The following is a 14,550-nucleotide window of genomic DNA, read 5'->3' as shown; positions in this document are numbered from 1 at the left end:
TGTTTGGAAAATATCCCACGAAGAGTCGTCCAGTTGGATTTCAAAAAAAGATCCCCCAGGTTGGATGTCTGGGGAGAGAGTCCCACCAGCAAATGCTGTTCTCAGCTTCGGGATGAGCTCCTGAACCCCCTCTAAGATCAGTTCCAGACGTACTGGGCCAAAACACAAAGGAAAACATCCCTCCAGGGACCACGACCAAGGGTGAAGTATATACTCATTTGGCTACCTTAGGACGATGTTTCTCCTTGTGTTTCTTCTTCCACAGTTGCAGTGGCTACTGGACTATACTCTTATGCCTCAATGGCTTGTTCTGCCATTGACTCAGTACCATGAAACTTGGTATTGACAGCTCTAGTGTCAGAAAATGGTTCGACAACACGGATATCGACTAGACAGGTTTCTGTACAGTCCCTGTTGATGCATCATGGTCTGAAAATGTACTCTTGGCTTGTAGGCTAGAAGACCAATTGCACCTTGTCTGTTTAGTAAACTTCAGGAAGCAGGTGCCAGTCTTTACAGGATCTTAAGGTTGGGGTCAATGGCAACTTTCCTCTGTACTGTTGACTTTTTAGAAGTCATCCTCTGTACCAGAGGTGCCCAGGTGCAAATTGTCAGAGTGGAAGAGAAAGGAAGAAAACGCAACTAACTGTATATATATTTTCATTGAGGAAACACACTAATTCCACAGAGGAGTCTCTAAAAAGAGCATTCCCAAACACTGCTGCAGTGAATGAAAGAGAATGGAGTGGGAAGAAGCAATTCCTCCCCCTCAATCAACCACAGTCAAGACTGTGCCTCTGAAGGGAAAGGGTTTTCAAATCAAAAACTATCTCTAGAAGTTTCTGAACTAAAACTCTGTACAAGCACAAAGTCCATCAGTGTGATGCGCAGAGATTACAAAGAAGAATGTACACAAATCTGGCTAATTGTAACATGCCATTGTTCTATAATCCCATCCCCATAGAAAAGGGAAGAGAAGCCGGCGTCAGCAGCCGTTATAGACATATTGGGACCCCAAGACTCAAAGGACTTCTACATGACCAGCACTAAACCTTTTTTGATTTGTAGACTCCCACATGAAATCATTCTTTGTTCATGGAATGGGTGAAAAGGTAAAGGAAAGGGCTTACCATCCTTGGTCACTCTTGAATTTATAGGCTGCTGCGAGGATGTGACAGAGAGCACCACCAGCTTTGAAATCTAAGAAGCATTTGATCTACAAGACAAGAACAGAGAGGAATGGATAGCCAGGTACGAAAAACTGTTAGAACAGGATTAGTTATCTCTACTTCGGCAGCCTGCCTTGTCACTAGAAGAAATAAGTTCCCCAAGGATTAGGCTGGAAAACCATGTAATTTAAAAGGGCTGGAGAAGGGGCTGTGGCTCAGCGGAAGAGCCTCTGCTTTGCATGGCAAAGGTCTGAGGTTCAATTCCCAGCATCTCCAGTTTCAAAGGACCAGGCAATAGGTGAGGTGAAAGACCTCTGCCCGAGACCCTGAAAAGCCACTGCTAGTCTGAGTAGACAATACAGACACTGATGGACCGATAGTCTGATTCAGGGCTTTTTTTCCGGGAAAAGAGGTGGTGGAAATCAGTGGTGGAACTCAGGACCGCACAATGACGTCACTGGGTCAGCTGGAACAAGGGGGGAGTTTTTTAAAGTTTAAATTGCCCACGGCGAAAATGGTCACATGGCCGGAGGCCCCGCCCTCTGATCTCCGGACAGAGGGGAGTTTAGATTGCCCTCCGCGCCACTGGCGCGGAGGGCAATCTAACCTCCCCTCTGTCTGGAGATCAGGGGGCGGGGCCACCGGCCATGTGACCACTTTCAAGAGGTTCCAGAACTCCGTTCCACCACGTTCCAGATGAAAAAAAGCCCTGGTCTGATTCAGTATAAGACATTTTCATGTGCAATACTGAAAAAAGGGCCCAATGCTTGCAAAGACGGATCAAAATCTGGCCAGAAAGCTTAATACTGATTACCAAGATGAAGTAAAGTGAAGAAGAACTACTTGGATACAGGTGCACTTTTGGGGTTGAATGAAAAATGCAAGAAACCCATCAACTGTTTAAAGTGGACATTCAGGAACTGAATCCACCCTGAAGAACCAATGATTATTCCTCTGTTGCAAGTTATGACCTGACACTACAATTTAAATAGCTTTGCATTACAGTCACTTTGAATTTTGCACAGATATGTTGGTATTTTACCTGAGAATAATTTGGTTTTCTGCTTGATTTACTCACTACATATAATGTATATACTGGCCCCTAAATAATGTGTTGTAATTTTTTTGTTTTTGTAATTTTTTAAAAAAATTAACGGATTGCTAAGCAAACAAGCTCTTAAGGGAAGTTCTAGGTGCACAGGCAAGCTATTTCTGTAAATGTTAGCCGGGATTATAAACTGACACTACTAAGAACTCAGTTATGAATATAATTTAGAATAGTGATTGTGTTTTTTTCCACTGAGCGCAATGCATCAAATCACCATGTTTGCAAGGGCACCCAGCAGTCGCACTGAAGTGTTGTACGTGTGACCCACACATGCAGTGTCCAAAACTTCCGGTTATGGAATCTCAGGAGCTGTTCCACACAATTCACAAAATGAAGAGAGAGACTGTACCATTTCTAATGGCCCTTTCTAACACGCACAGGCTTTATCTTCAGGGAGTAAATCAGCAAGTTCAAGAACAGAAAGTTACAGTGCTCTGCTTTGATTTACTAGTTTACAACAGGCCAGTAACTTCTTTCATAGGTGAAGATTTAAAAATAAGACCCCTCATCTGAAGTGGGACATTCCAGAGTTCGACCACCTCAGGCAACGCGAACTATGGAATTAGGGGGAAAGCCTGTCTGGATTGTCAGTACTGGCCTACGCGGACTACTGTTTTGTCTAACAGCACAGACCAGCTCCTGAAAGCGTCTGCTCTACTGAAAACAGTTTTCAGCCTCTGCCGTATTGAAATCAGGAAGGACGTAGCACTTACCGGCAACTTTGTGAGCGGCGCATTACTGACATGTTTCCCAAACACCTCCTCTTGGAACTGCAACAGCTGCACCACTAGACTGGACAACGACTTATTGGTGGGTGGTTCTGCTTGGATGTACTGTGAAAATAAGAATGAATCCTACCTTCAGGCTCTTTCAAAATCAAACCAAGCCCATGTATAACCATAGGCATGCACGATACGGATTATGCATCAGAGTGGGTTAGCAGCCAGAACGTGGTCATGCCCTGACATAAAACAGATTATACCAATAGCACCATCACGATTTTTAAAAACTGAAAGGCAAAAAGAGAGAGAGAAGCAGTAGAAGAAAGAAAAGCATATGTAATAAAGTCCCATTTCGCAGATGATGATTAAAAGTGGATTTCAGGTCTGACTGAAGACTACTAATTATAAATGCTTCCTCAGAAGGAAGAAACAGCACCCCAGAGGAAACCATTCTTCATACAAAGCCGAAATGTTTCTTTTTAGCATTTCCATTTCTTAGGCACATTATGGTAACACTTAGAATCCACAAACAGCAGTGGACACTGCACAAAGCCAGTTCCATCTTTCAGAAGTCTGCAAATTAAAATTCCGGAATACCAGGAATAAGAGGTGACTGATATCTGCAGCAGGAGGCTGAATTGCTGCTCTAACAGTAACATCTTATTTCCAGTTCATTCTGTTCCTATCTAGGGTCAATATACCTCCCACATTGGTAGATTATCATTTTCCATTATCAGTGTAAGGCAATCACTGTTAAAATGCAAAATCAAAAAGAGTCCAGTAGCACCTTTAAGACTAACCAATTTTATTGCAGCATAAGCTTTCGAGAACCACAGTTCTGTTCGTCAGATGCATGGAGGGCAGAAGGAAACTGGTCAAATATAGGGGAGGGGAGGGGAGGAGAGGAGGAGGGATGTAAACAACTCCTTTGATATGGAGATGCAAACAGCTCCTTTTGATGTGGGGATCAGTTTGCTTGTGCAAAGGTTCAAAGGAGTTTGCCGTGTTAGTCTGTAGTAGCAAAATCAAAAAGAGTCCAGCAGCACCACCAAGACCATCCAATTCCACTGCAGCACAAGCCTTCGAGAACCACAGCCCTCCCCGCCAGATGCATCTGACAAAGAGAACTGTGGTCCTCGAAAGCCCACGTCAGGTGCCACTGGACTCTCCCTGACCCCGCCTATGTAAATGAAATCAGTTACCTGTGATAATGAGATAACCTTTCATAGTCCCTATTCAGCAGGCAACGATACTCTAGGCTCCACAGCATGGTAGCCTGTTTGGAATCGAGCCTTGTATTAACTCAGGTGGCACATGGATGCTTTGATAAGACAAGAGCATCAGCAATGTTCTTAAAGAACTCCTCAAAACATTCTATAGCACTGCTGTGTTCAAAAAAGCATTATATTGCCGTCTCAGGTCTCATATGACACAACTGCCCCTGATCTGCACTAATTTGCAATGTTACATTTAGAAGATCAAAAGTTGAACTCCCAAGAGAATACATTATTTGAAATCTTAATGCTCAGAATTCCTCTAAGACTTCATTATACAATGAGACAGGGCTTTTTTTCAGCTGGAACGCAGCGGAACGGAGTTCCGGCACCTCTTGAAAATGGTCACATGGCCGGTGGCCCCGCCCCGATCTCCAGACAGAGGGGAGTTTAGATTGCCCTCTGTGCCAGCGAGTGGCGCGGAGGGCAATCTAAACTCCCCTCTGTCTGGAGATCAGGGGGCAGGGCCACCGGCCATGTGACCATCTTTGCCGAGGATGATTTAAACTTTAAAAAAACTCCCCCCTTGTTCCAGCTGACCCAAAGTGACGTCATTGTGTGGTCCTGAGTTCCACCACCTCTTTTCCCAGAAAAACATCCCTGCAATTACAAATTACTAAGAAGTTGCTAGGGAATTGGATGGTGGGGGAAATGGAAGTGAGCTACAAGGGCTCAATTCTCACCGTGAATTTCTGCTAACGTAAGGGGGGAGGGCATTCACTGATCCCCCCCCCCCACACTGTAGACTCCTAAGCCACCCCTCATGCTGTTCCTGAAGGTTCCCTGTCAGCTTTCGGGGGAGCATTTTGGACGGCAGCAGGCAGACTGTTTGACAGAGAGTTACTGCAGGATCCGAGCCAAGGAGTGATACTATTCCGATGCCCTCTGGCTGGACTGTTCAATCTGCCTCCCAATACATTCTAGTTTATGTCCCCTGCAGACTAGTTAGGGCAGTGGGTGGGAGATAGCTGGATATTTCGGACACTCCACCAGTAAAAGATGGATGGCAGGGGGACAATTGTCAGCAACATCCTGCTCTTGGTGGTTATACTTCATCATAGCAACTATAGCTGCCACAACACAAGTTAATCTTCTTCTTCTAAGGAAAGGGATTTGCGCCTTTGGCATGTATATAAAACACTCAGGCTGATTTCATTGAGCACAACAGCCGGCCTATGTGTATACTTATCTCTGTTGCTGGAATGTTGTATATGCCGAAACACTGACACGCTGAAACGCTGACGCCGCTTTACTCCTTTCCTTTTTGTAATTGGCATTGAAATGTTATTAGATTAACGCTGCTTTATTAATTATTTCTGCTGACCGTTTGATATTGGGTATTGTTCAGACTTAATACTTCATGTTTATGTCGGTCTCTTTAATAACTTTGTAGCGCTGTGCACTTTAAAAGAAATGTTGAATACCTTCTTGTTTTAGAATTGATTAGTCCTGTTATTGTGGTTTCCCTCTGCTAGTTTGCTGTGTTGTTTTGAGTCTGTGTGCCAAAGCAGCGAGTTGCTCAGAAAAAAAGGCACCCACCAAGTATATGAAACAGGGAATGGAGGAAATTGTCCCCACCTGAACTTCCCTAAATGACACCCTTGCCAAAAGATAGCAAAGACCCCCTCCTCAATTAGTCCGATGTTCAAAAACGAATTAAATGTGTATTTCTTCTACAGCTGGGGCATTCCAAGTATACATATTTTCAAAATGCAAACAAATAGCTTGCTGGAACTAATCTAAAAAGAGCAGCCAGACAATGCTATCGTTCTTGAATATTAGTTGCAAACAGCTAAAAACATGGGGTTGGAGGGAGATATGAGTATGTGGGGAAACGGTGAACATTAGGTCACAAGCTGTTTCTACAAGCACTGAGGGCTGTCTAGGGACTTGGCCTCTCATTCTCACTTGGAAGGTCAAAGGTAAAAGCTTGGAAACCAAAACTCATGCTGCTTGCACAAAGGATACAAACTGTCAAAAAACAAAAGCAGAGACCCTTGACAGGAAATCCAAGAGGCTGCACATGTCCTCTCTCCCATAATACAGATATTTATTACCTACCATGCAACCTAGAGTCTCTACTCCTGGGGGAAAGGCGATAGGAGAAACCTCAGTGAGGAAAAACAAAACTCTTGTTACAGTTTCTGGGCCTTTGGCTCATTGCAGCTGATCATAGCTGATCATAGTAATGATAAGGGAAAGTGGACAAAGTAAAGGATCTATCTTGCAAATTACAATAATTTGCAATCACAATAAAATACAATACAATAATTACAATAAAATACTATCTCATTATCAGAAGGACCCAGAGAGGTTAAATGGCAACATGCCAGATTCCTATAAACCGAAATCTACAGAGATAAACAAAAGTAAAGCAGGACTTCCCAAAGAAGATTAAGGGGATGCCTGAGAAAGTTTTCTGGGAAAATGTATGTAGATGACTGGGGAAGGCAATGACAAACCACCCCATAATAAAAAGTCTGCCAAGAAAACATTGTGATGCAACGTCCCCCATGGGTCAGTAATGACTTGGTACTTGCACCTTTACGTTTTACCTTATGGGGGGGGGGCATTTTCAAAAGGAAAATGTTTCATATTCTGTCTGTTTCCACAAGTCAAAGGCCACTGTTACAGTAGGTGGGAATTATTCAGGTCACTTTTGCAAGATAAGCCATGTGGAAGAACGTGAGGTCAGTGAAATCAATGAATGAAAGTTCCAATAACTGGACTGGAAGGGATCTCTACAACATTTGAGAATATTGAGAACAGAACGGGGTGGGTGGGGAGGGGCGGACGATGAGCAAGGGGCGGCAGCGGAAAGCATCAAAGAGGGACCACAGGCATTTATAACCCCCGCGAGTCGGACTGATGGAGAGGACGAGAGATGTCAGAAGGAGACGCTTGTTCTGGAAGGCGCCTGGGAGCGAGAAGCAGAGGCAGAAGAGGCGGAATCCAAATGCTTCCCGAGCCGAAAAGGGGACAGGGACACTGTGGGGCAGGGGCGGGGGGATCCCAAGGTGAAAGGGCGGAGGTGGCTCCAGCCTTCAAGGTGGGGTTGCCAGCTCCAAGTGGGGGAATTCCTGGAGATCTGGGGGGTGAAACCGGGAGGAAGTGGGGTTTGGGGAGGGAAAGGACCTCGGCATGGCAGAATTCCACCAAGTGGCCATTTTCTCCAGGCGAACTGATCTCTGTGGCCTGGAGACCAGCTGCGATTCCGGGAGGTCTCCAGCCGCTGCCTGGAGGCTGGCAGCCCTGCCTCCCAGGCCCTTGCAGAGGTGCTCGGGGGAGGTCAGCGGGGCCGCCCTCCCGGCGTGTGAGGACGAGGGCGGCCCCGAGTCTGCATCCCCTCAGGGCGTGGGCGCCCCTCCGGTCCCGATCGGGCCTGCCGCGGATTCCCGCCCTTCCCTGCTCCTGGGACCGGGTGGGAAGAAGAAGCGGCGCCCCCCCCCCCGACCCGCGCCCTTCCCCTCTCCGCCCCCCGCTCCAGAAGGGGCTTCCTAGACGGCGGGGCGGCGGCGGGGGCGCAGGGGCGGGCCCGGGCCCGGCCAGGCCGGCCGGTACCTTCTTGTAGTTCTTGCCCAGCCAGACGCGCGCGCTGTCGAACTGGCTGACGGTGTCCGAGGCCTCGTAGTACTTGACGTTGGGGCCGCCGTCCTTCTTCCGCACCGCCATTTTCCCAGCGCCGCCGGCCCGGCCGCGCCGCCGCCTCGTCTCGCTCTCGCTCGCTCGTCGGCGGCGTCCTCGGCGCGCCCTCTACCGGCTGCGCCGCGCCATCCCGCTCCAGGGCGGCCGCCTCTGCCCGGCGCAGCGACCCCTGCTGGAGACCCGGCCAGCGCCAGCCGGGCTCCGGCGCCCCCTGCCGCCCCACAGCCGCGCCGTCGAGGCAGGAGGAGGAGGAGGAGGAGGAGACGCGGAGGCAGCCGGCGCAGGCTGGGGCCTCCCAGCACCCACCGGACCCTCGCTCGCAGCCGCCGCCAAACCTTTGTACTACAGTTGCATAAGATTTCATGGCCTTCCTGACAGGGCTGCTGTCAGGATTACAACTACTGGACTCAAGAGTCCAGTAGCACCTTTAAGACTAACCAACTGTACTGTAGCATAAGCTTTCGAGAACCACAGCTCTCTTCATCAGCTGCATACAAATAAGTTGATCCAGAGCAGTTAGCCGTGTTAGTCTGCAGTAGCAAAACAGAAAAGAGTCCAGTAGCACCTTTAAGACTAACCAACTGTACTGTAGCATAAGCTTTTGAGAACCAAAGTTCTTGTCATCAGATCCATGCTATTACAGATTGACAGGGCTAACTCCTCTGGATCTACAACTAGATAATGTCTGTGAAGTCCTTTGAAGAATGAAAGGCCTACATAAATACTAAGTGTTGTTATTATTATTACCACCACCACCAGATCTCCACAGTTCCAATGACTGCTTGGGCCGAGAACTAATCACCCCAGCCTATTTGCAGGGGAAAGTTCAATTGTTTACCCATGCCCTGGTTATGTGATGGACTTTTCCTTATCTTTTTATTGCACCTATAAGTAGTATGTAATTTGGGGAGGGGGGAATTGTAATCCACTTAAAATAATTTTAATATTTATTTTACATAATGTATACTGCCATTCTCCCCAGCTGGCACCCAACGCACATTTACACCCTTCTCCTCTTCCCCAGTTTCACCCCACCGCAACCCTGGGAGGTACAATAGGCTGAACAGGTGTGACCAGCTCAAGATCACTCAGCAAGATTCCGTGACAAGAGCAGAGAACTCCCAAATCCTACTCTGACATTTTAAACACTATAATGCTACAGTATTACAGTGTTTAAAGCAATGTAGTATAGTGTTCAAAGATGTTGCTGTTCATCTTGGTAACCTGGAGTAAAAGCGTTTGAGCCGTTATTTTCAGTGCGTGGAGTTAGCTTTAAGGCATACGAAATAACCCAAATAAATAAAAGAACCTCTGAGCGTATGCAGAAATAGCATATGCACAATTCCCGCACACGCGTCTGCACGGCCAGAACAATATCCCGTATAGATGCTGCAGCTCAACGTATGAAGCACAGAACGGACGGTACCACTTAAGATTAGAGGTGGGAAAAACACTTTTTTTTTTTGGTCATTGCTATCCTCACGGGCAGGGAAATCTCCCTAAAAGCAGCAAACCGGCACAGCAGACATCGGCCGAATTTTTCTCCCTGTGTGTTACCTTTTTACAGGTGAGGAACATTCAGAAATGGCGTTCTCCCCCTGCTGCGCGGAGTGGTACAATCCATCCCACCCCCCTCTGGCTTCCACCCGCTGGTTTTGCGGCCCGCGTCGCCCGGACGGGCGAGGCCTGTGAGGGCGGCGGGGAAACGGGGCTCTGTGGCGGTTCAGATGTGACTAATCCGCGCTCAGTCGTTCCGAGTCTAATTAGGGCCGGTGTCAGCACGGGGGGAAAGTTGGGTTTCTGATCCTAAGAAGGAGAGAGGGGCGCTGCCTTGACGGGGCGCCCATCTCAGCCTCCCTAGGAAACGGTTAACTCGGGGGCGGCTGGAGAGCCAGCCCGGCTGTGAGGGAAGGTGAGGGGCTCCCGCCATTTTGGGCGACGCAGCGGGGCGGCAGCTTGTCAGGAATTCCTCTCTTCACTTTTAATAAATAAAACCCTCTAATTAGGGGGGAGATTCTGCACCTGCTAAGGGCTTCAAGGCCACCTTATGGCCCATGTAGTATCAAATTTAAGTGCCCCCCCCCACACACACACACACACTAGCGATTTTGTGTCTGGAGGCCCTCATAGCCTGAGGCCCGTTTACTTAGTTTGCACCAAAAATCCAGCTCTGGGAGCCTTTTTTATTCTGTAGCGTTATTTCAGTGGGCACTGAGAGCCTGTCAGGCGGAGCTCCTGGCGGGACAGAAATCCGTGCCTGCTGAGCGTGTGGGAGGAGGACGGGAGGCGGCGAGTCGGTTCTGCGCTGCTCTGGAGGCTGAGGAGGGCCGCTGGACAGAGGCGGCTAAGCAAAAGGCCCAGCCACGGTTGCGTTCATTTTGTTTTGTTGACATATGCAGAAGCCTTCCTCGTCTTCTCCATCCAAAAAAAACCCCCGACAGCGCGAAGGTTTTCTCCTTTCAATCTGTCTGGCTGCTAGATGGATCTCTCTAGCCGAAGCTGTGCGAAGATTTTGCCTGGGAGTCACGGTGGCCGAGTGGTTAAGGCGTTGGACTCGAAATCCAATGGGGTTTCCCCGCACAGGTTCGAATCCTGTTCGTGACGACTGCTTTTATGGAGAAAAAAAAAGGGGGGAGGCCCACCTACTTTTGACGAACTCTGGGTTAAGAGAGAACCACCTCGGAGACGGATTCACGAGGCCGGGGGCGGCTTGGCGGAAAATAATTCGTCCCCGATTTAAATCGCCCCACGTAAACCGGAAGCCTCCGAGAAGCGTCGCTGCAGCGAAAGAAAGGAGGGCGTTGAGCTGCTGCGAGGCGGGGCTGCAGCAGTGAGGATGCTCGATTTTATACACGGTCCTGATCCAGTTCGGGAGAATCTGTGGCCTTAACTGAAGCCGGGAGGCCCAAGTAAAGGCTGCGTGCAGCCTTATGCACTTTTACCTAGAAGTAATGTGACTCACTTCTGATTAAATGGGGACAGAATTGGGCTCCAAGCTTTCATGCGTTTATGAGTAAAGCTTCGTTTAATTCTATAGCGCCAGGCTGGGGTAGACTTGTATAGGGATACTGGTATTCTGTAACTGGAAGGTCTAACTAACAAAAATTTATTTATTTGTATCCTGCTTTTCTCTCCTTTGAGGTCTTGAAGCTGTAGTTTTCATTTGAAGTATTATTTCAGACTTTTCAGAAATTTGGACTGAGTATCATGGCTTGTCAAAGATGAGTGATCAAGATGAATCTGTTGCCTTGCAAGGCTATGGATCTCATTTGTATTTAAAGAACTTCAACAGCTTCTAATTAGTTTCCCTGCCTTGGTCTTTAAAGGTGGCTACAAAAGACTGGGCTTCTTTTATATTGGCACCTTTCTTGTTAAATGCTGTCCTTGAAGTAATTCACCTATACCTAGATTTCAGTTTTTCAAATGCCAGTCTTTTCATTCTCTAAGCTATGTAGCAGTAATTAGTATTCTAGAGAGCAAGGTCTACTCAAAATCCTATTAAATGGAGGTTATTCACAGAAAAATGGTCTTAGAATGGCACTATTAATCATTCATTAATGTTAAAACACCACTTTAAAATGAGGTCTACAAGCCTATTTAAATCTGCGGCTTTTATTATTTCAGTTTTTAAAACTTTTACCATTCATTGCATGTTTCTGATTTTTTCCCTAGCACTTTCCTAATGATTTCATTAATAATGTTATCAATATATATAGAAGTGGTTTAAATAAATACATGGTTTAAATAAATACATAAATGTGTATTGACTGTGACTGCGCACAGATGTACCACCAAACAGGGACAGATTTTAATATTGTAGAGCAAGGTTTGCTTTCTCCTTTCGTTCAGGATCCAGTACAGTTCATGCCTTTTAGAAAAGCTACCAACATCGGTTTCTTTCCCACTATGTAATTGCATGGTTATTTACGTATGCTAATGTGCAGGGCTTTTTTTCAGCAGGAACGCAGTGGAACAGAGTTCTGGAACCTCTTGAAAATGGTCACATGGCTGGTGGCCCCGCCCCCTGATCTCCAGACAGAGGGGAGTTGAGATTGCCCAGAGGGCAATCTAAACTCCCCTCTGTCTGGAGATCAGGGGGCGGGGCCACCAGCCATGTGACCATTTTCTCCAAGAGCAACCTAGTTCCACCACCTCTTTCCCCAGAAAAAAGCCCTGCTAATGTGTATATCAGCCTGATTGATACTGGCTCCTCAAATCTTACAAGCTTTCATTATAGTCACCAACCTGGTTGTAGTATTGCTGGCCCCATCCATCATACCAGATTGTATTAACATGCATGCCAACGTGTGCATTTTACTTACTAGTTCTGTCAATCATGCCAGGCTACATTTCCGTAACTCTTAACCTGGGAGCATCACTTATCTGCCTTATCAGTCTCACCTGACTCACCAGCTTGAGGTACATTGCCTTGTAACTCTTGCAGAGCATGTTAATAGAGTTGTTATAAACATTATGCGTATTTATACATCCACGCCAGCAGATAGAGAAGTTCCAATAGCTTTATGGTGAGCTTTATTTTCTCACCATGAGCCTGAGCAGATTCCTTAGCCAACAGGTACTAGGTATCACATCTACAGACCTGGTTATTGTGCTCGCCAGCCTGGGTATGCCACCTGCAGACTTCATTAACATACTCTCCAGGCTAGCTCCAGATGCTTCCTACAAATCTTATTTATACTTCATTGGCTTATGCAGAAGCCTGGGCTCATTACTTTCTGGCTCTGACAGTCTTACCTTAGTGTACAAACTAAGCTGGGTGTGCTACTGGCTCCATCAAGCTTAGACTACATCAACACGCCCAATAGCATTGGCCAGGGGCAGTAGCATTGGCCAGCTTTTAATTGAGAATGATTGGATGGATCAAGATTACTCCATTGCTCCAGAGACAGCATCAACAGTACTTGCCTACATGAAAATCTCACTATCTGCACTGGGCTGCTGCTGGTCTCTCTCACCCTTTAGGGTGACTCAACAAAAACTCCCTCGCCCACTGTGAGCCCTCGGGAAAGTCTTTCAGCTGCCACCCCAATATGGAATTCCGTCCCTTATGCAAATTAGATTGCTAGCAGTTTACAGCACCTTCCATTGAAGGTGTTGATAGGAGATCATGGACAGCCTTTATGGATTTCCTTTCCAGAGACATCAGGCGTTTATCGTACAACGTACTGGCAATAGGGCAAACCCTGTTCCTTTTCTGTAAAGTCTCTGCATAGAGATCTTGAAGGATCCATATTTAGAGTTCTTTGTCGCAGGCTTAGTTTACTTATTTAGATATATACTCCACTTTTCTTCCAAATAGGGAACCAAAGCAGCTGACCTCATTCTCTCCATCTTTATTTTATCCTCTGTTCCAAGGTCACCAAGCAAACTTCCATGGCGGAGTGGGGATTCAAACTCAGATCTCCCAAATCCTACTCCAGCACTCTGACCATTGGACCACACTGGTTTTGCCTCTGCTTACAGCAGTCCAGTCTTTCTTACATGACAGGAATGGTAATGTGTCCTACTAGTATATATCCCCTTAATGGACCTTGAGTGCTAGGGAACTGTTTTGTACACGTGCCCAATAGGGCTTAGGAAGAGGTGAGCTTCCCACCTAACTGAAGAGGGGAGAGGGGACAGGTAGGCATCTTTGTGTGACAAAAGTACATTTATGATGCTTGGAAAGGAATAGGGGGGGAGAACTGTTGAGCCACTGCTATGAGTAGCCCCTGGGGGAGTGCCAGAGTTCTCTCACGCTTGCTCACACTCTCACTGGCAAGACAAGGGACAGAACTATAGAAGAATCCTCTCTACCATTGAGTGTCTTGGAGCAAAGTAAGCCAAATGACCCCTGCAGAGTGGGTACCACCACAGAGGTGTTTGGCTCAGACTCTGGCCACAGGGGCAGTGTAGTTTTGAGCTTACACCCGTTGTCATTGGTGCCACAGTCTGGATCCAAACCAAGTAGTCCTTGTGTTATCAGCTCCACAGGGTCCCCTTGGCCATATCTGCTCCTGGCTGCCCACTGTCCACCATGAACTCTCCATAAGCTAGGAGAGTGCATGAGACCCTTTGGAGAGTCCCAACCCTTTGCTTTATGTGAATAGCAGGAAGGTTTGTATGTACAGCACATTTCAGAACATAGCAAATTTAAACAAACCTTTTTGCATGGGGGTCTATCCCTACTACCAGCTTTGAGCAAGTTCACACCCATTTCCAGGCAGCATAATACTGCAGCAATCAAGATTTTGTATCTACATTGCTCATTTAGCAGAGATTAAACTTTTCCCACTTCAGAGTGGTATGCTGGCATCTACCAAGGCAGGGCTCTAAAAAAAACTACTTTCAGTGTGTTGAGGGACAAGGGGGGAAGGGGCGCAAAGGTGAGTGGGGTTTTCCTCCCAACCTACCACCACATCCCAAATAGCTGTAAATATGGTTTGCCATCTGGCCCACACAAGTGCTGCCCAAGAAATGTAAGCCCCAAGCACCTTTTGATTTTTGGTGTAGTGGTTAAGAGTGGCAGGACTCTAATCTGGAGAACCGGGTTTGATTCCCCACTCCTCCACTTGAAGCCAGCTGGGTGACCTTGGATCAGTCACAGTTTCTTGGAGTTTTCAGCCCCACCC

General features: G+C 47.1%; 1 protein-coding gene and 1 non-coding gene across 10 annotated transcripts in view; one reads left to right on the top strand and one right to left on the bottom strand.

The window, feature by feature from the left end:
• Window positions 1-7,999, bottom strand: part of SMARCC2 (SWI/SNF related, matrix associated, actin dependent regulator of chromatin subfamily c member 2) — a 48,018-nt gene extending 40,019 nt beyond the window's left edge. For all 9 annotated transcript variants that reach the window (XM_054975837.1, XM_054975846.1, XM_054975840.1 and 6 more), the window contains exons 1-3: window positions 7,835-7,999; window positions 2,991-3,110; window positions 1,131-1,216 (exon numbers count right to left, since the gene is read on the bottom strand). In XM_054975837.1, the coding sequence (XP_054831812.1) occupies window positions 1,131-1,216; window positions 2,991-3,110; window positions 7,835-7,945 (317 nt within the window). In that variant the 5' untranslated portion in view covers window positions 7,946-7,999. The remainder of the gene's footprint in view (window positions 1-1,130; window positions 1,217-2,990; window positions 3,111-7,834) is intronic.
• A 2,441-nt stretch (window positions 8,000-10,440) lies between these two features.
• TRNAS-CGA (transfer RNA serine (anticodon CGA)) lies at window positions 10,441-10,522 on the top strand. Its single transcript has one exon. It is a non-coding gene; the product is annotated as a tRNA-Ser (tRNA).
• The last annotated feature ends 4,028 nt before the right edge of the window (window positions 10,523-14,550 follow it).

Source organism: Eublepharis macularius, chromosome 4 (genome assembly GCF_028583425.1).
Source record: "Eublepharis macularius isolate TG4126 chromosome 4, MPM_Emac_v1.0, whole genome shotgun sequence".
Taxonomy (NCBI): Eukaryota; Metazoa; Chordata; class Lepidosauria; order Squamata; family Eublepharidae; genus Eublepharis; species Eublepharis macularius.
The sequence above is the reverse complement of the archived record's forward strand: the minus strand, read 5'-3'. Positions and strand labels throughout refer to the sequence as shown.